This window comes from Anolis sagrei, chromosome 4 (assembly GCF_037176765.1).
Source record: "Anolis sagrei isolate rAnoSag1 chromosome 4, rAnoSag1.mat, whole genome shotgun sequence".
In the NCBI taxonomy this organism is placed as follows: domain Eukaryota; kingdom Metazoa; phylum Chordata; class Lepidosauria; order Squamata; family Dactyloidae; genus Anolis; species Anolis sagrei.
In genome coordinates, this window is record NC_090024.1 from 173,534,659 (window position 1) to 173,562,287 (window position 27,629).

General features: G+C 38.3%; 1 protein-coding gene across 2 annotated transcripts in view; it reads right to left on the minus strand.

The window, feature by feature from the left end:
- Window positions 1-2,387: 2,387 nt before the first annotated feature.
- ZYG11B (zyg-11 family member B, cell cycle regulator) overlaps window positions 2,388-27,629 on the minus strand; it is a 92,858-nt gene continuing 67,616 nt past the window's right edge. For both annotated transcript variants that reach the window (XM_060773516.2, XM_060773515.2), the window contains 13 exons: window positions 20,062-20,227; window positions 18,098-18,852; window positions 15,808-15,948; window positions 14,570-14,746; window positions 13,755-13,819; window positions 11,323-11,422; window positions 11,170-11,220; window positions 9,755-9,916; window positions 8,919-8,966; window positions 7,448-7,645; window positions 7,305-7,357; window positions 5,826-5,923; window positions 2,388-3,655 (listed from right to left, as the gene is read on the minus strand). In XM_060773516.2, coding sequence (XP_060629499.2) covers window positions 3,486-3,655; window positions 5,826-5,923; window positions 7,305-7,357; window positions 7,448-7,645; window positions 8,919-8,966; window positions 9,755-9,916; window positions 11,170-11,220; window positions 11,323-11,422; window positions 13,755-13,819; window positions 14,570-14,746; window positions 15,808-15,948; window positions 18,098-18,852; window positions 20,062-20,227 — 2,184 coding nt within the window. In that variant the 3' untranslated portion in view covers window positions 2,388-3,485. The remainder of the gene's footprint in view (window positions 3,656-5,825; window positions 5,924-7,304; window positions 7,358-7,447; window positions 7,646-8,918; window positions 8,967-9,754; window positions 9,917-11,169; window positions 11,221-11,322; window positions 11,423-13,754; window positions 13,820-14,569; window positions 14,747-15,807; window positions 15,949-18,097; window positions 18,853-20,061; window positions 20,228-27,629) is intronic.

The window sequence follows — 27,629 nt, forward strand, 5'->3', positions numbered from 1 at the left end:
GTGAGCTTCCGCTGTCAGCAGTTCGAAAACATGCAAATATGAGTAGATCAATAGGTACCGCTCCAGCGGGAAGGCAACGTTGCTCCATGTAGTCATGCCGGCCACATGACCTTGGAGATGTCTACGGGCAACGCCGGCTCTTTGGCTTACAAATGGAGATGAACACCAACCCCCAGAGTCAGACACAACTGGACTTAAAGTCAGGGGAAAATCTTTACTTTTACCTATATAGTTATATATAAAAAAGCTAGTATACTTCTGTTTGTATATGTAACTATATATGTGTGTGTTTTAGGATTATTTTTATTTATTTATTTATTTATAGCACTTATATTCCGCCCTTCTTGCCCTGAAGGGGACTCAGGACAGATCACAGAACACATACATGGCAAACATTCAATGCTGTTAAACAGGACAGACAACAGAGGTATTGACAGATAAAAGTAAGCCAATTGACTTACGCACTTTATCCATCAGCCCTATCCTTACAATTGATTTGCACCAGTCTGCCCACCCGTGCCTAGTTAACATCATTATTGCAGGTTCATAGTTGGTTGATGTTTGCTTTTATATTTTGTTATAATGCTGGTTTTATTCTGTTTTATGCTGTTGTTTATGTGTTGATGAGTTTAACTGTGTTGATTGGGCTCGTCCTCATGTAAACTGCACCGAGTCCTGGAGGTTGTGCTCAATTTCGGCCATGAGGGGTGCTGTCACTCCATCCTCTATGATGAAGAGCCCTTGGTCACAAACTTCCTCCTTTCTTTGATTGCCAGCATTTTCTGGTATTTCCTTTTTATGGTGCCGTAAAATACCTCCCCACTTAAGCGGTGCCTATTTTGTCTGCTAACAGCTGTTTTCGAACTGCTTAGGTGGACAGTGAGCTGGGCTGAAAGTTGGATGCTCGCCCCAACCCGGGCTTCAAACTGCCAACCTTTCTATTGGTGTGATCTATTGCTGCTAGTGATTAACCAGCTGTGCAAAATCCTGACCCATTATATTACAATAAAACTACAAACATAGGAAAAAGAAAGAATATATATACATACATACATGTGTTTGTTTTAAAATTAGAACTATTGGTAAAGAAAATATGGCAGTGAGAAGGTTGACTTTGGGTATCATGAAAGGGCAGCAAATGTGTTAAACATATTAATAAGAAAACAAATAAGTTCTAAGAAACACAGAGAAGTGTTTATGGAAAATCTTGCTTCTTTTCCTAAGATAACATGCCTGGCTTTACACTTTCTGTACATTCTGACTTGCAAAGGGCTTGCAGGAAACTGATTTGATATTTGGCTTAGGCAACAAGCCCAGAGGCAACCTGAATTCTAATCATAAGGCTGCTTCCTTTGAAAATAATCACGAAACCCTGCACAAATTGAACACACAGAGAAATGTGTAATGAAATGAGTTTTGTTATTTGGCTCGTAGTGGCCACAGTTATTTGTATATCTTATGATGATAAACTATGGATGAAATAAGTAATATTCACTGTTTGCTTAATTTCCATATCAATTGCTAATGCTCATTTAAATAACAAAACAACAAACCCAACTTTTTCATTATATATTTCCACACTATTTTACTTTCATGGCCAACATGTATTTTACTACTGCAGAAACCTGATTAGAACACTCTTAACTATTTTATTTCTTCAATTCCAAGGCCTCTTCGACACTGCTATATAAAAATCCAGATTATCTGCTTTGAACTGGATTATATGACCGTGTAGACTCATGTAATCCACTTCAAAGCAGATAATGTGGATTATCTGATTTGATAATCCACATTAGAAGGAGTCTAAGACACAGTTTTTCCTAAACATCTTTAAAATATGACGTGTCTTAGAATCACAGGGGTGTCTTATTTAATTGTGTTTTTGTTGCCATTGAAATTAGGGAGCATCCTACAATCAATGTCATTAACAATTGAAGAAATGCAATAGTCATATTTAAACATTCCTATACTACTCACAGAATTATGAAGCTAACTATAGAAGAAGTGTTGGAATCATGCAGCCTTCCAGAGGTTGTTGAGAATGCAACTTCCAGCATTTCTCTTCATTGACTAGGGCAGTGGTTCTCAACTTGGGGTCCCCAGATGTTTTTGGCCTACAACTCCCAGAAATCCCAGCCAGTTTACTAGCTGTTAGGATTTCTGGGAGTTGAAGGCCAAAAACATCTGGGGACCCCAGGTTGAGAACCACTGGACTAGGGGCTGCTAAGAGTTGCAGCCTGGCAACATCTGGAGAGTCACATGCTATGAAACATCTCTTTAGAAATAAGAACATTGCTCATGGCATTGTTTGCATCACATCAGCTCTGTTTTATATGAGGCCTTGTGCATAATCGTTATTTCACCATGTCACAGAAAACATTCACAAGTACACATCAAAGGAAGTTTTTAATCATGGGAAGTTTTATGAAAAACTGGAATACTCCGCACAATGATGTAATTTACACCAGACTTAACAAAGGATGTTGGATGAGATTTTGTATGGTGCTGCCTTGCACATAAAGTTCACTGCACAAATACCAACAAAGTATTTACGAGAAAGAGCAAAGCAATTAATAGTCTGTCATAAATAAGGTGATCAGATATTCTTGTTCTCGTACCTTCCCATAATCTTAGCATCTTCTTTCCACCTTTGCAATCCTTGTAGTGGATAGTTTTCCTACTTGTTTGTTAAATGTATACTTAGTGTAATGGCATGGTTTGTTCTTTTTCTTCTCCTTTTCAAAAAATTGCAAGTCCATATCTCCTATGCCTTTGGTTCTCTGGAACAGAAGTCAGGTTTGTTCCTACCAACAGCTTCTCATCATTAGACATCAGGGAATTTAAACTGTTGATCCAGAACTCAGGTACTTCTCCTTGAGGCAGTAAGTGGAACATAGATGAATCTCATGTCCCCATATGGATTTCTGAAAAGTTCCCAGAGAATCTGTAGATCCCTGGTCACCTTACTCATAACTTGTTCTGTTTTAATATGTGAATACATGACATTTCGGGCTCAAAAGTGCTGACATGACAGGCACAAACAGTTCTACTCAAATACTGAGTTGGTGAACAGATGTACTTAAACACAACTATTCTGAAGGGATGAAGCAAGCAAGAAAAGATTTTCTGTACTTGAACTTACAAATTCCTAGAAGTTTCATTTTGGATGTGCATTTGAATTATACAATCTCCATGTTTTCCCCACAGCAAGAGGTGATCCAATAGACATGACTAGTTTAGGAATTTATCCTAGATCCTCATGAAAACCCTTCACACAGAGACCATTAAATGCAACATTTGCCAGCCATGAGTTGTACTTACTTTCTTCGCAACAGCTGGCAAAAAAGATTTAATGGTGATCACTGTAACTGGATGTGTTCCAATTAGAGACGCTTCATAAGGGATTATTAAAGGATAATTGAGACACCTATTCCCTGTTATATACTTTTCTTTCACTTTCAACTGGCTAAGCTTCTGCCTGCATTTTAACAAGGAGGAGGAGGGGGTCGCCCATGCCTCAAAATATGTTTTTCTAAACTATCTAGGATTGAGATAGCAATTCGTTGAACATCTGGATCAGTCTGGCTGTTTTGTTTGATGTTGAATAAGTGATGCAATCCACCTTCTTCAATCAGCATGCTGCAGTACCTGGTGGCTGAAGCAAGAGAAAGAGAGAGAGAAATTAAATGAAGCAGACTCCTTTGTGTATAGTTTCCTACTTCTGTTATATTTTACACAATGTTTACAATTCAGAATTTGAATTGAAAACACAGTAGTATTTTGAAAATGCAAGTCCCCCTCATCTCTTGCCTGCTGTTCTTTAATTGAAATATAGGTGCAATTAACTGGATTCTCACTTGCCATCTGCAGACCTAAATGTCTGTCTTAAGGCCCTTCCACACAGCCCTATATTCCAGAATATTAAGGCAGAAAATCCCACAATATCTGCTTTGACCTGAGGGCCCTTCCACACAACCCTATATCCCAGAATATCAAGGCAGAAAATCCCACAATATCTGCTTTGAACTGGGTTATCTGACTCCACACTCAGATAATGTTCCAGTGTGCCTTCCCTGAATAAAAGAAACAATGCCCTGCTCTGATTAATTCCCTGCAAAATGTCCTGAGAAGCACTTTTAAGTACCCGTTGGGTTGCTCTCCCTTCACTATTCTTTAAAAAACCCCTGCTTAGATACATCCTACCTCTGTTCACACCCAATGTTAATTTTAAAATTTTAATGTATTGCATCTGGTCTGGCCATAGGTTTTAAAATTTTTGTGTGTTATTGCCTATATGTGAGTTATATTAACTGTATTGTTTATTTGCTTACTGCTTTGTTGTTTTATTGATGTGTTGTTGGGCTTGGCCTCATGTAAGCCACCCCGAGTCCCCTTGGGGAGATGGTGGTGGGGTATAAATAAAGATTATTATTATTATTATTATTATTATTATTATTATTATTATTATTATTATCTGCCTTGTTATTTTGGGATATAGGGCTGTGTGGAAGGGCCCTTAGGAAAATAGTGGGAACTATCTCACAGATTCAGACTGACAAAGAAGATAGAATTAGGACTCAACACCTACTGTATAAGGACCTGAAAGACAAGCAAGTTTACACTGTGGCTATATCTTGATAGTATTTGGGACTGGGGATGCTCCCAGAGAAGCCATTCCTGGCACCACTAAAAGGCACAGTATAATTATTAGATCCCCGCCCACCTTTTAATAAGTTATCCTGTTTCAAGAAAAAGACAAACACTAGTACAAAGATATAGGAAGACAGGAAATAGGAAATAACTTTGGCCAGGCATCTGTAAAATTCCACATTTAAGGTAAGGCGGTGACACAATAAAAAGCTTATTTGCAAGCATTCTGAGATATCAAATGTTTATTCTGCAGCCCACACCAATTCCTTCCTCCATACCACATGGATTCCTTTCACTCTCAATCTTCAGTGTGTTTCCTATCTTATTTTTATCTTCTAACTACCACCAACAGAGCCATAATGGCTCCTGGTTGTGGCTCAACAGCCCAAAAAACAAGCTTTTTGTTCTCATATTTCTTTTGTATGCACCTCTGTAGTACTTCTCTAGAGAGACTAGATTATATGCATTTCTTTGATTTTCTGTTCTGGGAGTGACCCAAGTTAAGTGACAGGTCTGCTTTAAGGTAGGACACACTTTCAAGTGATATTATTTATCCATTTATTAATTGTCCTGTACTTTCTTTTCATTACGTAAACTCAAGACAGCAAACAAGCTCTAATGCAAATTTCACAGATTAGTTCTAATACTTTTTTAAAACCATCATGGTTAAAATGCAAAAGAAGGTGTTGATTTGCATGTTTTAGGTTCTGGGATATATTCTGAAGTACTGGATGGAGTTTTAGATGTGGATCATGGGAAATAGGCTGACATGCCTCCTCACAAGCAAAGCCTACTAGTCCTCAATGTTTCTCTGTTTAGTCTGCCTTGGAGAATCATTATGAGGGTAACATGAAGTAATAGCTTGTTTGCTGTCTTGAGTTTATGTAATTAAAAGCAAAGTACAGGACAATGAATAAACGGATAAACAATATCACTTGAAAGTGTGCCCTACCTTAAAGCAGACCTGTCACTTATTTGGGTCACTCCCAGAACAGAAAATAAAAAAGAGCTGATCTGTGAAATCAAGACATAATACTTAAATTTGCTACAATACTGACATAATTCTTCGTTTTCCTTAGAGAAAGTGATTTTAAAAATCAGAAATATTGCTTACATGACAAGAATTATCAGGAGCTTGTCAGCTGCTCCAGGTACATATTGAAAAAGTTACTTACGGTTTTTACTGCAAACGTGTTGCATGGCCCATACTGCCCACAGCTGTACCCCAGGAGTCATGAAGCAGCCAAGTAAAGGGAAAAAAGGGTTGAAAGACCTGGAAATAAGAGGGGGAAATAGAGGCACAATCATATCGGTAAAACTTGACATGGTATTGTGTATGTTTAGCCAAAAGATATCCAGACAAGAAGAAACCTCGACAGTTTCTGTTTACTACTAATTTAATGTGTAATTCTTAATTTCAAACCAGAGTGTATAAGAAGATCCCATCCTAGGCTGTGGACAGAGTAACTCACATATATGTCAACACATACCGTATATACTCAAGTATAAGCCAAGTTTTTCAGCACATTTTTAGGCTGAAAAAGCCCTCCTTAGCTTATATTCAGGTTGGCTTATACTCAAGTTTATATGGTAATATTATTAGTATCTATTTTTATTTTTGAAATTTACCAGTAGCTGCTGCATTTCCCACCCTTGACTTATACTGGAGCCAATAAGCTTTCCCAATTTTTTTAGGCGCCTCAGCTTTATTTTTAGAAAAAAAAACTAAAGCCTCCTTTTTACTCTGCTTGCATGGTAGTTTAGTTCATCCTCGGATAATACTATATCAGTGTACCTTTTCCACAAAACATGAATGGCAAGAACATTGACTAAACATCAACTACAGAGCCCCTCATCTCCCAAACTCTGTTAACTCCTGATAAAATATTGTGGAGAAATGGCTCCTGTTGTCAGCATTCACTATTCACCAACACCCCTTCATCTCTCACATATGCACAAAATCTTGTCTTCTATATGCTATATTCTGGGGAGTAGCACCTCAAACCTTGCACAATCAAAATGGGTATGTTTCCTAGGGGATGTGGACAACTTCACTTCCTAATAATTTTGCACTTTGGGTGATGCATTATTTTGGGGGATAAAGCATAGCCTTTGGGGATCATATGTAGACTAGATGAAAAAAAATGCACATTTATTAATTCAAAAATCTGGTCACATAAAAAAACAAATCTGCTCTAACTTCCAAAACAGCAGTAACCTAATCCTGGTCACATATGAAGAAATTAGTAGTATTTTATGTGACAATGCAAACCATTAGATTTCAAGAAATAAATAACATTATTTCTTGGTCTTATCTCACAGCATAAGCACTGAATTCAGTAGACATACCATTCTATGCACTCTCAAGTGAGAGGAAGCCCTATTAACATAATGGGAATTACTTATGAGTAAGCATCAACAGGATTTTACTATAATATTATCATCAGTGACGTGTCTGCTGAGAAGTAAGTCTCGTTGAGTTAAATGGATTTCATTCCCTAATCACTTCATATAGAATCAAAGTTGAAATGTCTGAAGAGATCTTCAAACATTTATAATAGACCACGTAAACCTGAATATTTGGATTGACAGATGATTAGAAAGAGAAATAGCACTTAACCTTTTTCTCAAACTTTCAAGGTTGTAATAATTACCTGTATGCCACCATTTCACATTCTGGTGTAGGCCAGTTCAAAATGGCAGAGTGCTGTAAGACAAGGGAGGAAATGGAATTACTCTGGAAGTTGACAATGGTGTTGGAATAAACATGATCAGTTGTTTTCAGTCCCAACTGTACCAGCTCTTCTAGGAGTGAGGTTCTCTGGCTGCGACTCAATGTCCAAGCTTGTTCCCCTCGTGATATCAAGTGTGCAATGATCCCAGCCGCAAAGTAACTGACTTCCACTTCAACACTGTGCAACAGCTTACTGATGTGGTCTATGAAGTCTTTCCACATGAGCTCTGAATGGAGCTCGTTCACCTCTGCTATGTTGTTCTGTATAAAGAGGGCATAATTGCATTATGAAATACCATGAATGCCAAATTTTCCTTGTGTTAAAAAAGTTATTTCTATATTGAGCAAAGATTAGCCTGCATTCTTCTGTAAACAGACCAGCAATATTCCAGACAGAGTTCAAGAATAACAATCCTATGAATTACTCAAAGGGCTTACGATGTCCACTAGCCTACAAATAGTCTATTGATGGCACTGCTTTCAAGAAATTTAAGCATTAGGAACATACTAGCAGCAAGAGTGCAGCAAGACTTTTATTTCTGGCACTACTTTCAGCCACAAAAGAATAGCTGTAAAATCATACCAAAGAGGCTGCCCCTTTCCACTTCTCCCTCACAATGCCAGCAAATTTTGGTGCACATCTACCCTGGGAATTTGAGAAATTCCTCTCACTTTGCCACCTGTGAACAAGGCTACATGTTGAGCAGATTTATGGACAGTTTTAAATTAAACCAACTGCCAATATTCGGGGGATCAAAATTACATATTTCTTCACACAGCAAAAAGCTTTTAGAGTTCACTGGAATACAATGTGGGAATATCAATTTGACTACATGGCTTTAAAATGGTATTAGGCAAATTAACAGAAGATGGATCTATCAGTGTTATCCCAATTGTACAAATAAAATAAAAAATAGCCATTATCATCATCATCTGTCCAAGCTATTAGGCAGCTGGTGAAGCTGTATGAGGCTAGTCAAAATCAACATTAGCAGGGGAGGCAATCGTCTTCACTTCCTGTTTTCTAAAGTCTTACATCTAAATGTTTTGGATTACAATTCACACAATCCCTTATCATTGGTTCTACTGTCTGAAAGTACTTGACATTGTTCTATTTTCAGAAGGTACTAGATCTCTCTGGCAGAAAATGCTAAACACTTCACAAAATTATAAATCCCAGTATTCCATAGGCTGGAACCAAGGCAGTTGAGGGGGACTCAAATTGCAATATTTGCATACAAGACAGGACAGAAAATCTTCCTCATGGCTTAGAGGCACCAGGTTCACTATGACTGATGTTTGGCTTGATAAAATCTTGGTTCAGCAGGACTCTAATGCTTCTACAAAATGATTTTGAAACCAATGGGCACTGAGCAGGACAGAGTTTGATTGACTGCAGCCACAATTAGTGAAATGCTATGAAAAGGAATGTATCCCCTATAATATACTGAAGCAAGAGACAGATGATAACAGAGAAAAGAGAAAGTAAAACTGTCTCACATCAATACAATATATATATTTCTATCCATCTTACCAAAAGGCCAAGAACTTTTTGTTGGATAGAAGATTCGGATGGAAAACACTGTAAAGAAAAACAACTTTTTAATTATGTTCATTCAAGATGAGATGTATATTTAGGTTTCATTATGAGTAGATACTCAGAAGAATTCTCAGATAATTGTGAGGAATCTACATATTCAAATATTGTTTAAAAATGCAACCCCAACCCCTAACCCCCCACATAACCTCCAAAATAAGGACTGTGAGCAGAGGAAGTGTGGGAAGCATACAAATGAATACCTATGAGTCTTTCTGGTATGTAACAGGCAGGATTTGGGTTAAACACTGTAGGTAGTTGCATGTAATGGGGCGCTCCACCTACTCTGCTGGCATGGCTGCTTTGGGGGAAGAACAAGCATGGGCACGAGGGCTCTTTCCTTTGCTTAAGTAATCCCAGGAATCTTTTAGGAGACATTTCATCTCAAGCTTGAGCCATGGGAACTTTGAAGTGATCCAAAAAGCCCAATGCCCCCCTTCCATAATGCCTTAAGAAACAAAGTTGAGCTGAGCCTTTGACTTTGAAATAACTGCATGGAAGCAGGAGGCAGTTTGAGAATCAAGGCAAGTCTAATGTAAGGAACACTTCCTCTGAACCAAATCAGCCCTGCAATCATTTCCCAACTTTGCGGTAGCAGGAGTTGCAACAGGAGAAATGAGGGCATCCTGCTTCCTCACTATTTTAATATAAGGAAAAGTGGTTTCAGTGAGAAGAGAAACCTTCCACTTGCCTGTTTAGATTGCCAGCCTGCAACTTTGACAAGCAGACCTGAGGGTTTGCTGCATGAGAAACAGAAATGCCCCAGTTCTCACCTCCAGGACTTTCATGAAAAGTTCCAGCCCCTGGTTTTCAATAAAGTGCCGACATGTGGTTGGGGACTCATCTGTGAGATTCCAAAGTGCACTCAGTGTAAACTTAAGCGTAGTGTCCACTACACTCTGATTCGTTTTTTGCTTGACGATTTGCAGTAGTTGCTAAAGAAAAGAAAAGACAAGAATTTTTGTTTTCCAAACTGTATATCCATTTCAACTCAGCTTTTTGAGGTTCAAGCTGCAAAATGGCAGCACGCACATGTCTGTAATCAGCTCTGCTGTAACAATATTCAAAGGAGTACAAGGTCCCTTATTTTTATGTCAAATAGGATGTTGAATAGTGAGACAAAGCTTCCTGCCCTGATCACAGCTTACTTGCTGCAGTGGGGGCTCCGCCTTGCAATTTCCATTCTAACTGGAAAAGAAAACTATTAATTTCCAACAGCATTGAATCCAGTAAATGTATAAAGGGCCTATCCAATTTAGGGCCAAGGAATTGCAACAACACATACAGCATTACATTCTCAATCTCTCTGTGGCATCATTTTGAATATATGCTTGGGAGAAGAGTTCTAGAAAGACTATGGGCTAATATGAGCTAAGTGCAATTCTGATTCCGTGCCTTCTCATGCAGAATAGGAGAAATGAAATGTATGAATGTCATAGCCAATATGGGTCCAAGGTCTGGTAGGGAGAAGGGAATGTGGCAAATGGCTTGAATGTAACTGAGTGCTTTCCCCCTTTTGCCTGTATCCATCATAGACAAAAAGCTACAGGTATCTTTAACAACTCTGGTGCTCTTTGTAATTTCTTTGCACAGTACAGTCCTATCTTTCTTATAAATGCTTCACACTGCTAGGTCAACACTGTAAAGCATTTCCCTCTTTTGAGCATTATTATGATTATAATAAATGTTACAAACAACAACATACTGACAGGAACTTGAGATCAAAAGCAAAAAAAGAGGTAAAACTAAGATAGACCCCCTCTGCTAACAAACATCAGAGCTCACACATGTCTCTGCATCTGAGGAGATGGAGTCGGAACCACTTATGTGTGTCTGATTCATCAGAATATATTTTTAAGGCGCAGCATTTTCTTGCACACATCAATACGTGTAAAATGCAAACAAAGGAAATATGGTAGTTGACAGTGAACCCATTCACACCACTCCGCTACAGTGCTATGCTTCCACTTTAATTGCTATGGCTGAGTCCTAAGAATCCTTGGTTAGTGGTTTGAGGAGGCATTACAGCTGTCTCGTGGGGAATTTTAAATGCCCCTCCCCTAAACTATATGTTCCAGAGATTTCACAGGAGTGGAGCATAACAATAAAAAGTGGAATCATAACATTATAATCATATATTGTGAAATCTTTCCCATCTCCCACATAAAGTAAGTAAAAAGTAGCTTACCCTGACAATGAAGAGCTCAGCCCCAAGCTGAGCTGTTTGCTCTGTTGAAAGCTATAAGCAAAAAATAAAACATGGAAATGTTAAGTGACTGTTGGAAAGACTGGTGATTTAAGCAAGTTACAGTCATTGAATTGGTGGAGCTTAGTCCCGCACCTTTGCAGCAAGAATGGAGATGATTGCCACTGCCATTCTCTGCATGTTCTGGTCTTCATGGTTACATAACCACTGCATGACAAGCTTGGCAGCTTCAAACCTGAAAAGCAACAAACAGAAAGTTCACAAAAAGTGGTGCATCAGAAAAAATAAACATAGCATACATTTCAGGACAGCAAAAAGAAAAGTAGATCAATCATCACCTAAGACAGAAAAATACATAAGCACTGTTTTTTAAAAAATAAGCTGGCCTCAGGCATTTTAATGGCTTCTCTTGGTCTTCCCTACCTATTTATTGCTTATGTTAGCCCACCTTTCTCCCAAAGATGGGCCTCATGTTGGCACATAGTAATATTAAATAAAATAATATAATTAAAGCACACAACAAGATCAGCTACTAACATAGAGTTGAGTTAAACACTCAGTTTAAAGCAACCATAACTATAATTTATGGTATGTAATATTTCAAAAGTTTGGGCAAGCAGTGTCACAAAGTCTGTCATCACTGGCCAGACTTCATTGTTTTGATTTATTATGTTCAGCAGAGAATGTTATGAGTGCTAATTGATTGGTGGGACCAGGAAAGAGATGACAGCAGTTTGTGAATAATTGAATCTTAGGTTCACATTGGGTTGCTGTAAAAAAAATGGGGTTCTGAGAGGTAAAGGGTGCTCATATTCCTCAAAAGTGTGTGGATGAGGACTCTTTTTAATAGTTCCTAGTAGTCTAACCTTCTTCTACAAAGCAAACAGACCAACCTGCACTGAATTCTTGCATACATCATCTCTCTCTTATGCTACACTAGCATGCTTGTGGACAGAAGTAGTTATCACAATGGAACTCTGGTCTTTTTTTATTTGTTTATGGGTGCGCACACACGTGTTTACACACATGTATATTTTGCCAATGCTTATGATAAAGTGGGACTAATGTTCCATGTAGCAAGATTTTTTTGCTTTCCCACAATGCTGTCCCACTCCAGGAATAACCAGTCATTATTTCACTCTCACTCTCTTTCTGATACCTTTTACTGTACAGCATTTGGGATTCATTTTCACATCTCTTTAATAATTACAATAGGATGTACAATGGGCCTGTTTACTGGGTATAATTAAATGCGGCACTAAAAGAGAACTTTTTAAAAAAATCAACTTTCATATATTGTTCAATCTTTTTTCCTTTTTGTCAGCAATGGGGATGAAGCACAGATTGTGGAGACTAGAGGTAGGTAGAAAGCAAGGGCAGGAAAACAGAAAACTACACTATCATGGGAGGACAGCAAGAAAATACTCAAGGCTGCAATTGCTAAAACTATAATCAACTCTTTATTTGCTTCCAAGGCTTGTTCATCAGGATATGCAACAAAAAAGTCGTGAAGTGTTTACACTAACAAGGAAATTTGCATGATACAAAGACTGATTTTAAATGTTAAAATTACGTAGGTATGCATTAATGACTAAGCAATGTGGAACGTAATTCTTGGTAGCATATAATTATTTCTTGCCAGAGCAGAAGGTAGTGGGTGGATTTTCTATCCACTTTGGCACTATTTATTGAATATGGACATTTTCTCAGACCAAGTCAGAGATCTGTGAGAGTAGTGGTTTCCAACCTTTGGACTCTAGGTGTTTTGGACTTCCCACAATTTCTAACAGCTGGTAAACTGGCTGGAAGTTCTGGGAGTTGAAGTCCAAAACATCTGGAGGACCAAAGGTTGAGAACTACTGAGCTAGGGCTATAGCCCATGAACAAGGCCACTTTTGTTAATGTCAAAATACCCAGCATCCAGATCTAAAATGAGATAAATTGACAGACACTTCTGAATACAAACAAAATCAGCACCAGTAATTTATAACTGGGGAGGCATATCACTAAATCTCAATCACCCCATAAAACTCTTGCATGAATGTAGATCTAGCAAGCGGCACCTGTATTTCATGAATATATATATAAATATATATATATAATTTATTTAGGGCATTTGTATCCCGTCCTTCTCAACCTCCGCAGAAGGACTGAGGACGGCTACCAACCGGCACAGTACAGTGCCCACACACAACAAAGCAGAATATAAAAACACATGTTACAATAAAATAGCTAAAACAGATATATATACATTAAAAACAATTCGCCGATTTCCGTTGGCATCCTAAAAGCAGTCCATCATAGTCCATGAAACAATATCTCTACCAGCAAATCAGTCTATTCTACAAACGCCTGATCCCACAACCAGGATTTCAGTTTCTTCCAGAATGTCAGGAGTGTTGGGGCAAATGCGATCAGGTTAGGTTTTGCTCCTAAAGTCTATTCAGAATTTTTAATTCTCCCAGGAGTAATAAGGGATTTGCAAATTGCTAAGCAGCAATGTTTAGCCATTTCAGCAGCCTAAAACTCATATTCTTCCTATATGGAACTCTGGAGGTAAAACCAACCTGTTAAATGGAACGTCCTGAAGTATTCTGTCACTGCACAATGACAAGAGACAGTTCTTTTGCAGCTGTAAAAGAGCAAAGTGATGCTCATAATAAATAATTTCCCAAGTAGCATTTCTGAGCTTCATTTCCCAGTGTCATTAATCTAACAAATACTTATCCAGTCAAAAACAATCTTTTTATTTTATTATCTCACTCGCAAATATATTTGTTTGGAAAATATGAAAGAAAATGTAGTGTAGTGAAAGTATTCACAGGCCTTCATAAGATGTTAAAATAATTCATACACACACACACACACACACGAAATGTTGTACTCCTTCAAAATAAGAGAATGCACATAAACTAAAGGGAAGGCCAGGCTTGTTCTCAAAATGCTCAAGCCATCCCTCAGCATTACATTATAATGCAACCAGTGAGATGATGGAAGCAGAAATGGGATTGTGTAATATTGTTAAAATTACAGCAATCTAAAATGTTGAAACATCACCAACACAATGATTAATGCAATTAATGGGCTATACTAATAGCAACAAGCATTCTGTCCACATTCACAACAACAAGTAACATGTTATAGGGTGGGAAGACTCAAACATTTGACTCCCAAAATGTCTGAGAAGACATTGCTCATTCCTATTTAATACAGTTGATTTTTTTGAAGTCCACTAGTACAACGTTATACATTCTACCTCTTCTAAGTAGTCCAATTTCATAAGAGATGTGTTACATTTTGAAATCTATAATATGTGTGAATTCTGTATTCAGAAATCCCTCCCCCCTCCAACCTTGGAAAAAAGTCATCACAGTTGACTTACCTGTTGGTGATTGGGGAAATGCTCCATAGCCTTAAGGAGCAAGTGGGTAACATCTGCCAGAAGCCTTACAGGCATGCCTGTAGCTAAATCCTGTTTGGTCAAGTTAAACACACAGGCACTCGCTGCTAATTGCACTGGCAAGTTCAGAGGGTGATTTCTCATCCCAATAACTACAAGCTGAGAACAAACAAACAGACCAAATAAAAATTTCTAGTACATTAAAAGGTATGGAATTAGCTATGAGATCTAATTTTTAAATGTAATTTTAATTGTATTTTAACTTTTATACGCGTGACACAAATATTTAATTGTTTAATTTGTATAGTCATATGTACCGTATATGTAGAGTTTGTTTCCAAAAGGTATCAAATCCATCTGAAGAGATTTTACAGGAATCGAAAAAAACCGAGCTATAAAATGCAATGATATAAAATACAATTTCCCAAGCCCTGTACCGAAATTACTTGAACCATTTATTTTTAAATTTTTTATAGTGTCATGTCATTGTTAGATACCTTGAGTCTCTATGGGAACAAAGGCGGGATAAAAATAAAGTTAAAAAAAGCAACCTATCAATTGCAAGGTTCTTTAAACTAATTGATAAAGCACCCAAACAATGACATTTACTTTAAAGAACCCAAGAGGGGGAACAACACCTCAAATGTTCCTCCTCCTAGTGAAGGCTGCATTAGTCAGATGATCTACTCCCTTTGTCCCCCTCTTCTTAATTTGAGAGGTTATAGTGGTGGGGTCAGGAATGTGCCAGTTTGCTAGGAGAATTTTATCTCTGCTGCTGCAAGCACAAGTAGTCATATATGGAGGATGGCAGAGAATTGGCTTCCCACAATTAATGCTGCTTGGTAAAGATTCACATTCAAAGAGCTATGTCCATAATTAAGGCCTCATCAGAAAAGGCACCTATGGAATGTATTCCTGTTTCAAACCTCAAGCCATGGGCTTCCAAACTATGTATATGGCAGATTTATCATAGTGTCCCTCATTTTTTGTCTTTCCAGTTGATATGATTCAAACAAGTGGTCGTTCCTTTTCTGCCCACAAATTTCTGATTATTATTATTATTATTAGTATCCATAGTTATTCTCTTTCCCCTAATCTTCCTCAAACAAATCAAGGTATGCACAGTTTACCACAATTTGATCTGAACTTTTCTGTAGACAACACTTTGTCAGGTCCCATTCTCAAAGCTAAAGATACCTATCAGTGCTAAGTAGCTCTACCTTTAGGATTTCTGGTTTTGTTTTTTCCATTATATGCGTGTGACTGAAAAGATGAAAGAGTGCCTCTCGCACAAAGAATGCCCGCTCACTGTAACGCTTCAGGGCTTCGCAAATCTGAATTTCATTAGCTTCTCCAGATACCTGTAACATAAAAACATAATGTAGTACAATTTGCAATTGTGGTAGAAGGAAATATAGGTAATATAAATATCCCAAATTTGTTTGTGGTTGATTAAACATAAAAGATAATGCTGGAAGCTGTATACACCAAACTGTTGTTGGTGTTTACTTGTTCATTATCAATCATTCTCATTTCATTGGGCACTGCTTAAGCTAAGCAGTCCATTCAGAAGTCCATTGAGTTCAATAGAAAAACTTTGTAGCTAAATGGAAATAAGATGTGGTAGATAGCTTTTTCTACACAAGACATTACAATTTAGCTTGTGCTATTACTTTAAAAAAACGTGTTACTGATCTACATTCATAACACCTTCAGTAAATCTTTATTAAGAAACTAAAACTGAATCTACATCCACAAAACAATTAATCTCCAGTGTGAATTATCCTACCCTAGTTTATAGCAATTGCTCTATAGTGCCTTTCACTCTACAGAGCCTCTTCTAATAAATAACTCTTGTTAACAAATTCTTGCTTTCAGTTTTTGTATGTGTTTAGCGACCCAGCTGATGAGTGCATTTCAAACATATTAGGGCCTGTACAAAGGCAGAGCAAGTGTAATAAAACAAATTTCCAGACTGCTTGTTGACCAACCAATTGCCAGAGGGATAATATACTGAAAAGCAGAGAAGTACAATAATGATTCAGAACTATGCCATTTGTTTCTAGGCAGACAATTATTGTCCTCTTTTTCAGGTGAAAGAAATCAATCAGCACCCACATACTATACATTTTGTCAGGAATTATGGATGGTGGGAATCACTGCAGAAGAGCTTTCTAGAAATCTATAAAAAAGTTGTCATTGCTACAGTGTTGGGTCTTTGAAGAATAAGGAACTTGTATCTTGGAAAAGTAAGAGACATATGGGGCTGCAAAAGAAAAGATAAGCAGTGGGTTTTCGGCTGGCCTATCACCAGCTGTATATACAGGGGCAAAAAACAGCACAGAGGGAAGACTGAAAAGCAGTCAGGGAGATGTTCCTTGGTAGAATCTTTGAAAAGAAGGCTCAGAAAAATGAAAAGGTTTCATTTGTGCCTACATATATATAATTGTATTGCATATTTGTAACTCTGTCATAAAACCCCCCAAAGAAGACCAACCATCATCTGGAAACTATCTCTAGAAAGTTTGTATGAGGAAGAAGCGGTTGTCTACATCATTGCTTCTTACCTGTGAGTCCCGAGAACAAACTCAATGTTGGGCCCCCCCAAAAATTGGCAACTCTAAAGGTTTTCTGAACATTTACATGAATGTTCTACAGCATTTGCAGTGGATTCTGCAGATGTTTCAGCAGTACTTCATAAACAGAAAAATCAATATTATTTGCATTTTATTTGCTTAAGTGTTTTAATTGTTTTGGTTAATGCAATATATAAATATGTGAGAGGAAGTCATAGGGAGGAGGGTTCGAGCTTGTTTTCTGCCGCCCTGGAGACTAGGATGCGGAACAATGGCTTCAAACTACAAGAAAGGAGATTCCACCTGAACATTAGGAAGAACTTCCTGACTGTGAGAGCCGTTCAGCAGTGGAACTCTCTGCCCCGGAGTGTGGTGGAGGCTCCTTCTTAGGAAGCTTTTAAACAGAGGGTGGATGGCCATTGGTCAGGGGTGCTTTGAATGCAATTTTTTCTGCTTCTTGACAGGGGGTTGGACTGGATGGCCCATGAGGTCTCTCCCAACTCTATGATTTTATGACTCTATATTTTATTGTTATGTTTTTAAGCAGCATTGAATTTTGTCATAGTTGTAAGCCACCTTGAGTCCCCTGTGGAGTGAGAAAGGTGGGGTATAAATGAAGCAAATAAATAATCAATAATATTTAGCAAACCTTGCAGATGCTGATTTATTATCAGTAAATATTTAATTTCATACCTATATACCAGGGGTCACGTAAGCATTTATCAGGCCAAAAGGGGTCATGAGTGGAAAAGTTTAAGAATCCCTGGTCTACATTAATCATTTTATAGAACATCTCAGTGGAAAGTACTAAGGCAAAGCAGAATGTGGCTAATAAATTAAGGAAAATAGCAAGAAACTGAGAAACAGGAAGAGTTATATCTTTACTTTTAAGCAATACATTCTGGAAGCAGTGGGATGGAAAATCAATACCAACCTTCAAGTTTCCGTCTCCGGTAAGGAATAACGAGAAGCCAGCATCAGTGGCTAAAAGCCCCACAAACTGCATTGAGGGTCGCTGTTTAACAAATGTTTCTACAGCCTCATCAGTAACATGTTTCCTTCCTGAGATGTCCAAAGATATAAGATTGGGCAATATGTCTTTCTGTTCTAACAAGCGAAGTGCAATGTCAGATGTGAACTGCTTGTCATCTGAAATATCAAGATGATTCAGGAACTTTAACTCTCTGATGACATCCAAAATCTGAGTAGTGGTCATTTTCAAGCATTTCAGGTGGTGCATGGTAAGAGACTTGAGGCGATCCTTGCAGGCAAGAAGTGCAGTTATGTCCGTGACAGAGGTGTTCGATATATCCAAGCTCTCTAATCTCGGAAGTGAAGCCACGTCAGCTAGATCTTCATTGTAAAAGAGAACATTGGTAATGCTCAAAGCGCGAAGACCAGTCAGCTGACTAAAGCACCGTTCATAAGGATCTTCCAATGAAAGAGTTAATGAATTCAGCACAAGGCATTGAAGATTCTGCTGGATCCATTTATTGCTGCCAAGTCCACTGATGATATCTGTGATGGTAATGTCTGCATTTACCCCGGTAGCATCGAGCTCCACCAGCTTGTGGTGGCAGAAGGCTTTCCGAAAAGCCACGGCAGAAATCTTGGCTTTGCGGATACAAGCTCTTTTCAAGCGCATCTGGTTGCCTCGAAAAATGCCCACAGTTGCTTCATTTAGCAGTCCTGTGCACGGGTGGGAGTGAGTGAGAGTGTGAAAATGAAAAGGATGCAAAAACAGAGAAAAGGAAGTAAGAAACTAGTAACAAATATTAAAGGTTCTGCAGGCTGAGGGGTTCTAGGAATTGGAGTCCAAAGGTTTTCCCAGTTGCGGGGAGTATGTCACAGCTAAGTAATTCCTACCAGGTCTAAGACCAGGGCTACAGCAGAAGAAAAGGGTAGGCCTCAAAGAGGAGAATGGGGTCAGTTACACCCCTAGTTTTCCTTTTTGAGGCATTTTAAATTGTCTCTAATTTAATTCTGTTTTAATCTCCAACCTTGTTTGTGTTTGCATTGTATATTTTGTTCAATATAACCGCACGCTACCTTGATGCCTCAATTGTAGAAAATGGTGTGACAAGTCCAATAAATACAGTAATAAATAAATTTGAGTCTTCCCTCTTTTTATCTCCTGTAGGTAAACAGACATGCAGCAGAATGTGGGAAACTCCTAAAATAAACCTTTTGTGCTGGCTGTAGGATTTTGGGAGCTGTAGTCCAACAAAGTAACTTTTACAAACTCCAGTATGTAGTACTGCAAAGGTTCCAAACTGTGCCAGGTAGCATTGTACTCAACTTGTGACATACAGGACTTAGAAAGGCACTAGGACTGAAGTAAAGGACAATTGCCATCTTGTCCCAGGGTTCCCATAGTTTCCATCAAACCCAAATCCTGATGGGAAGCTTGATAGCAGGTAAGAGGACATAGTCATAGCTTGACATAGGCATCTATACAGTCCTGCATGCAGATTTCAAATAGCACAGAATAATTTACAGTCTAGCGAAGTAATGATCCATACTTCTGTTTCACTTTCCCACTACCAATTAGCTATTGACTGCTTGCACCACAACAGTTGTTAGCACTACAGCACTAGATGAAAAACCACACTACAATAGGATCTCCATATCTATGATTTCATTTATCCATGTCCAACAAAAAAAAGTAATCTTTAGGTGTTTTCTAGGCCCTCTAGTGTGATTCTGACATGCTCAGGACAAAAGTCCTTCATTTCAACTGAAATCTAGGAATGTATCCCCAGCAGATATAGAAGGCATAGTGTAATAAAATGTCTTATATGGGTTAATCAAGCAATAGCTTAAACAGTTATTTTTCCTAACATTGCACTTCATTGTTTTTAGGACTACCAGTTACTGAATCCCAAATAATAGTTTTACCATGAAATGCCATTGTCCGCAGCAATCGATCGGCCACTTCTTGTGGGAATATCCCAGGCTCTTGCAAACATAATGTCCCATCCTGTCTCTCTGCACAGAACTTCTCTAGGTCAGAAGTTAGGTAATTCAAGCAGATGTCAAGCAAAGAATATGGTGAAGCCTCTTCCTATCAAAAAGCAGAAAAAGCCAGGCGTTAAACAGTTGTTTTTTAAAAACACACAAGCACAATTACTTGTCACAAGTGCCATTCATTACTGCATATTATTTTTAGTAGGGGAAAAGCTCCCATTGCTGTCACATGAATTTGGAGTAATAAAGAAAACCGCACCTGTAGAGATACTTTCAGAAAATAAAGTTGTTATTACACTTCCTTGGTATACACATGCTACTTTCTGCTATTATTATTTACTTATAAATATGTAAAGTTAGTAACATTCTGCTTTCTTACTTTCTAAAAAAAACTAAAGGAGATACCTTTAGCAACTTTTTCCCCACAAAAATCCGAATTCTACAGAGTGCTGACCCATGTCACAAAATCAATCTAAATTGAACTACACAAAAGATTATTATTATTATATTATTATAACTTTATTTGTACTCCGCTAGCATCTCCCGAAGGATTTGATGCAGCTTACACAGGCCGAAGCCCCAAAACACAATACAATACCTAAAGCAAATTAAAAACAGTTAAGCAGAAAAACAATAACAGTAACAATACAACAAGACAATATTAAAACTGGGCCGGCCAGAGTAGGGGTACAGGATTAAAAGTGCTGATGTGGCGGGAGGAATGTAGGATTATAAAGTAAATGCAGTGTGCAGTGTGCAATGATCTTGGTGCTTCTAGGACTTGGTGCTGGAGGTTCCTAATCTGAAAAGGCACGTCGAAACAGCCAGGTTTTCAAATTCTTTCTGAAGACTGCCAATGCAGGGGCCTGTCTAAGATCTTTCGGGAGGGCGTTCCAAAGTCGGGGGGCACCACAGAAAAGGCCCTGTCTCGTGTCCCCACCAAGCGCGCTTGCGACGCGGGCGGAATCACGAGCAGGGCCTCTCCAGATGACCGGAGTGAGCGTTCATAGACAGCGATACGGTCACGCAGGTAGGGTGGTCCCAAACCATTCAGGGCTTTGTAGGTAAGCACCTGCACCTTAAATTGGGCTCGGAAAATAAACGGCAGCCAGTGGAGCTCCTTAAACAGGAGGGTTGACATCTCTCTGTAATGAGCCCCGGTTAACATCCTGGCCGCTGCCCATTGGACCAGTTGGAATTTCCGAGCCGTTTTCAAGGGCAGCCCAACGTAGAGTGCATTGCAGTAATCCAATCTAGAGGTGACCAAGGCATGGACCACCCCGGCCAGATCAGCCTTTGCGAGGCACAGACGCAGCTGCCGCACAAGTCTCAGTTGTGCAAAAGCCCTCCCGGACACCGCTGATGCCTGAGCCTCAAGCGTGAGCGATGAGTCCAAGAGGACTCCCAAGCTACGGACCTGTGGCTTCAGGGGGAGTGTAACCCCGTCCAACACAGGTAGCCACCCTATACCCCGGTCAGGTTTACGATCGACCAGGAGGACCTCTGTCTTGTCGGGATTGATCTTCAGCTTGTTCGTCCTCATCCAGATAGACACAGCGGCCAGGCACTCGTCCAACACCCGAGAGGCCTCCTTGGAATTAGGTGGAAAAGAGTAGTAGAGTTGTGTGTCATCTGCGTAGAGATGGCACCCAACTCCAAAACTCCGGATGACCTCTCCCAGCAGTTTCGTGTAGATGTTAAAGAGCATGGGAGACAGAATAGAGCCTTGCGGGACCCCACAGGTCAAAGGCCAGGGATCCGAGCAGGCGTCTCCCAGCTTCACCATCTGGGTTCGTCCCTCCAGGAAGGACCGGAGCCACGACAGAACCATGCCCCTGAGACCCATCCCAGAGAGGCGACCCAGAAGGATACCATGATCGATGGTATCGAAAGTCGCTGAGATGTCCAAGAGAACCAACAGAGTCACACTCCCCCTGTCCAGCTCTCTACGGAGGTCATCCACCAAGGCGACCAAGGCTGTCTCGGTGCCGTGACCAGGCCTGAAACCAGACTGTGACTGATCTAGGTAGTTGATGTCATCCAAAAAGCCCTGGAGCTGGGAGGCACCTTACCCAAAAAAGGGAGGTTGGAGATTGGCCTGTAATTGTTCAGCACCGTGGAGTCAAGGGAAGCCTTTTTGAGGAGTGGGCAAACCACAGCCTGTTTCAAGTTAGATGGAAAAATTCCTTGCTCCAACGATGTGTTAACAATCAAGATATTTTTGATTAATGGGACAATACAGTTATCCTTCAATATTTCAACTGTAATGCTAGCAAAATTACTGGAAGTGCAGTTTTTTACTTTAAGGTATGGTTATACAATCCATTTATTCTTCCATTTCTGGACTACTTCTCATAAGTTGCTGAAGTAAGTTTAATGAGAATGAATAAAATAAGACAATAAAATGATAACCATGGGTTTTAATGTTTTTTGTTCCTATGTTGCTTGCCACTTTGAGTCCCAACCTGGGATAAAAGCAGGATGGAAATAAATTTATAATAATAATAATAATAATAATAATAATAAACAAACCACTACATTTATCAATAATGTATTCTGATACGAATTGACAAAATCATTAATAACATGGGGGATGTATGTTTACCCAAACCAGTACCTGCTATCACTGCTTCTAGCTAAGATATAAAAACTGACATAAGGCAAAAATGAGAGCAACACAAGCTTTCATAGCTATGTACATTCTTAAAATGTACTTAGCTATATTTTCTAAGATAGAAGAAAGACCTCTTATAGCTACAATAAGATACTCAGTACATAAAATGGCATTTAAAGAGACTGTTTAAAGAAGCAATAAAATATTGTGCCGTCAGCACAATCCTGACTTGTTAGCAGGAATAATATATTCCATAAAGTTGGCAAGAGCTTCTTAGAGCAGGACAATTGAAGTTGTTCAGAATTGATAATACCTTTCAATATAGATTCAGCTACATATTTTTCAAACTGCTTCATCTAGAAAGTTTGAACTTTCATGTAAAAGTGACAAATAGCAAGTTTCTGAAAATGGTGTATTTTGCTAAAATGCATATATAAGATATCATGATATGGAAAAATTATTCTACTTCCTTGTTTAAATATGGTTACATGATTCATTTAATCTTTTTTATTTATTTACTCAACATTTGTCTAAAATACAGGGAAAAATCCTTCCAATAAGTACAGGGAAACAATATTAGAATAACCTAAATCACATAACAAATTTAAGCACTGAAAGTAGTTATAGTTGGCTCTGCATATTTGCAGGTTTGATGTGCAGATGTGATTTAAATGTTCTGTCTAGAAATCTCTAGGTTCTCCAATGCAACTTTATAGTCAAGTTGACTATGGAATCACATTGAGGACCTAGATTTTCCTACATAGAAGACCTCTAGGACCACGGTTTTGTGCAGGAAAACCTAGATTCTTAGAGGAATGTCCTCTAAGATTTAAAAAAAACACAGCATTTTTATTTGTGTTTTCACTTTTCTTGCCCATAAGTGTAGTACCAGTCATACAAGGCTAATATTAATAAACAAACTCAAGCATAGGCCAAAGTAGAATGTTCAAGTGTTTAAGGCCTACTTGAAGATTTGTAATGACAAAGCTTGGTGGGTGACAAATGGATCCAGTCAACCTTCACTGCTCCATGCTATTATAGCAGTGTACTCCAGATAAAATGCATCACATATAATCACCACGATAATCGTGAGCTGAAGCTTCAGACTGCCTTCACTTTAATATAAAAGATAATCCAGTTTATTCCTATGTTCCCCCTCATATCTGACTTTTGCAATTATTTAGCTTTTACTTGCTTAAGGGAATAATGCAAACTTGGTGACTCATTCTCAGGGGGGAAAAAGCAGGCTCCGTAGGCTAATACATACTCCCCCAGCCAATTTTAAAAATAGTTGTGACAACCCCTTTGCAAACTAAGAGGAATAATTTCATGCCAGTGCACCAATTCACCTTAGCAGCTATTCTCTTTTATTGTGCTTTTATATATTTTGTGTTCTTTTGATTCACCCCATGCAAGTTTCTTAATAAACTCTGAAGAGTTCTAATACAAAATACCTTCAATCTTTACCTCCCTCCAAAAAGTCAAAGGCATAGCATATAGTGCTCCCATTACAGTAAGTCCTTTGTATGCATGGATTCTGCAGCATCCATGGCTTGAAAACTTCTTTTAAAAAATCAAAAAAGTAAGCTTGATTTTGCAGTTTTATATAAGAGATAACATTTTGCTATGCCATTATTTATAACAGGACTTGAGAATCCACAGATTTTGGTATCCAGGGAGGCTCTCAAACCAAATCTTAGCAGATTCTAAAATCTGTGGATGCTCAAGTGAAAGCTCTCAGCTATATGCAGACAAAACAATATAATTTAATGCATATTTAGAGCTTTACTGTTACTTCAGAAAATGAATTTTTAAAATAAAAATGAAAATATAAAATAGAGAAAGAAGGACCTCTTATAGCTACAATAAGCACCTCAGAGTAACAGCTTAATGCATTTTATCAGAGTTATTGATCAACCCAGGCTGCTCCAAAGCAATCTGTGGTCTGGAGATTGCACCCACAGGTCACATAGCTGACAGCAAAAGGACTCTGGGGTTAGATGACTAGTACCAGGAATGTCACCTTAGTTAATTAAACAGCAACCTTGAGTTGGCATGGCAAGGTGAGTCAAAGGTTCTAGTAATCAGTAAAAAAATTTCAATCTGTTGGGATTAAGTGTCCTTTGCAACAAAACTGGCATATTATTGCATTAACAATCTGACAATCAGTCATTATTACGTACTACCACCCACAAATATTCCCATCCCACTTCTTAATAATATATCTGGAAATGGACTAAATATCATTTTGGTCAGGGGGAAAAAAGATTTCACACTCACAGTATTTCACTTTTGGATTTTTCAGTAATCCTTGAATGTTAAAGCAATTTCCTCCTACAATGCATGGCTCAAATCTGAATTTATTAAAGCAACAGAGTGAAGCAATATTCTCCCTGGTCTCAAACCAAGACTTTTTTTAGAATGATAAAGTCACTTTCACTTCTCAGAACAGTTACAGCACACTTCTTTGTTAAAATTGGGTACAAATCACATCACTAATTAACTATATATCATTGCTTCTATATATAATACCAACTGATGCAAAGAAAATATAGCAGATCAACATACAGTCACCTTTTTTTTTAGCAAGCCAACTATAATAAAATGGCCTATGGGCACTACTAAAGTATTTTCAAGTTCACAAGAATCCTTATTAACATATGTTTCAAAAGATCTGTAAGCATGGGATAGTGTTATTTGTGTTTAGGCTCTACACTGCTACATTGTTACTGTTTCCCACCAAAAAAAAGGCAAAGCAAAATGTGGTTTCAAATGCAGCTCCACTGTGCCAGCTAACCAGTTATTAGGAATTGTAGGAGCTGAAGTCCAAAACATCTGTGAGAGCACAGTTTGAGAATATCTGTTGCTCAGTTTTCTTGTTTAAATTATTGAAATGCAATGTATTTTAATTGTGCTATATTTTATTCTGTTTTTGTTGGGCTTGGTCCCCATGTAAGCCGCCCTTAGTTCCTTTGGGGAGATGGTGGGATATAAGAATAAAATTGTTATTATTATTATTATTATTATTATTATTATTATTACCCATGTCCGCATATATTGAAAAGTCCCTATTTTAAACAAAAAGGTGACTGAAATGTGTTGAAGAATAACAGATGTAGTTTAAGTATTTTTAATGTCAAAACTGCAGTTGGATGACAACTGTTAATTATTATCTCTCAAAAGACAGTGTGCAGTAGGAACACAAGCTCATGAATATTTAGGATTTACATTTATTTAGAGTTATTTCTGTCCCTTCAGAACAAACTGGAGGTCCCCAAATTCTCTGTTGTAGATAGCTTTTAAAAAAAACATAACAGCCTTGTTCTCCTTTGCATCTAGTTACCTATTAAGAAGAGCCACTTCAAAATAGTGGTTTGGGTATTAGACTAAGCGTACACCTACACTGTAGAAATAATGCAGTGGCAACTGCAGTTGTGTCAAATTGCATTAATTCTACAGTATAGATGTACTGGTTGTGATTTGCCTAAGGTGGCAGGCAGAATAGGGATTAGAGCTCTCGTCTCTTGGAGGCCTAGGGTTCATCTACATTGTAGAATTATTGCAGTTTGACATCACTTTAACTGCCATGGTTAATGCTATGGAATTCTGGAAGTTTTAATTTAACAAGGCCTTTAACTGTCTCTGCCAACAAGTGCTGGTGCCTCCCCAAAGTAACAATCCCAGGACTTCATAGCACTCAGCCATGGCAGTTAAAGTGATGGCAAACTGCATTAACTCTACAATGTAGATGCAACCTAGGCCTCCAAGAGATGAGATATCTAATCTCTGTCCTGCACTGAAAAACTAAGGCAAATCACAGCCAGTGCATCTATATTATAGAATTAATGCAGTTTGTCATCACTTTAGGTGCCATGGCTTAAAGTTTTGAAATCATGGGAGGAATGAGCACTTTTTGGCAAAGAAGACTAAAGACCATGTAAAACAACAACTTCTATAATTCCATGGAATTGAGACATGGCAGTTAAAGTGGTGTCAAACTGCATTAATTAAATAGTGTATGTGCACCATATAAGTGCTGCACACAACAGCACTTATATGGCACAACAGATTCTGGCATGCTGAGGCCACTGTGAAATGAGACATGATTATGACTTTAAACTGCAACTGAAATGTGTAACAGCTTTCAAAATGAGAAAATCCTATCATATACATTATCAGCACAATGCTATCATGGTCATTTCCCAAGCAACATGGTCATATTAAGCAGCAAGCTGTTTTCAGACATTATGTGTCCTTGCAGTATGGCTGTCACCATGGAGTTTTTCTTGCACCTGTTCATTGCACAAAGCCAGTCTTACCTTTCTATCTCTCTCACACACATGCAGAGGCAATTTTCTCACTACACAGAGCTGCCTGGTAACCAAGGTCACTGCAACTATCCTTAGCACTTTTTGCTAAATTCAGCCAACCCATTTTTCCAAAAAAACACCTCTGACAAACTGTCCTTTAATACAAATTAGCCACCAAACTGTATTCACAACCAGAATAGAAGATATTTTTAAGGCATATTTATGAAATAAATTATTATTTTAATCCATATTAGTAATGTGGAAGTGGAAGGCAGATGTCTGCTGATGCAGGTTGAAATCCCTTATCCAAATCTTCCAAAATTGTCCACGTGGGTGGCTGAGAGAGTGACAATGTTGCTTTCTGATAGTTTAATGTATAACTTTGTTTCATGCACAAAATTATTACAAAAACTTATATAGCTTGCTGGAACATGGAAGAAAAAATAAATTATAGAGAAACTGACAAAAGGGAAGCAGGAAATGCTCTTTTAAATTAAAGTAAATATACAATCTGCGTATTTTAGAGTTAGAGAGGTCTCTTGGTGAGAGAAATTATTGTGGTTGCTATGCAAATG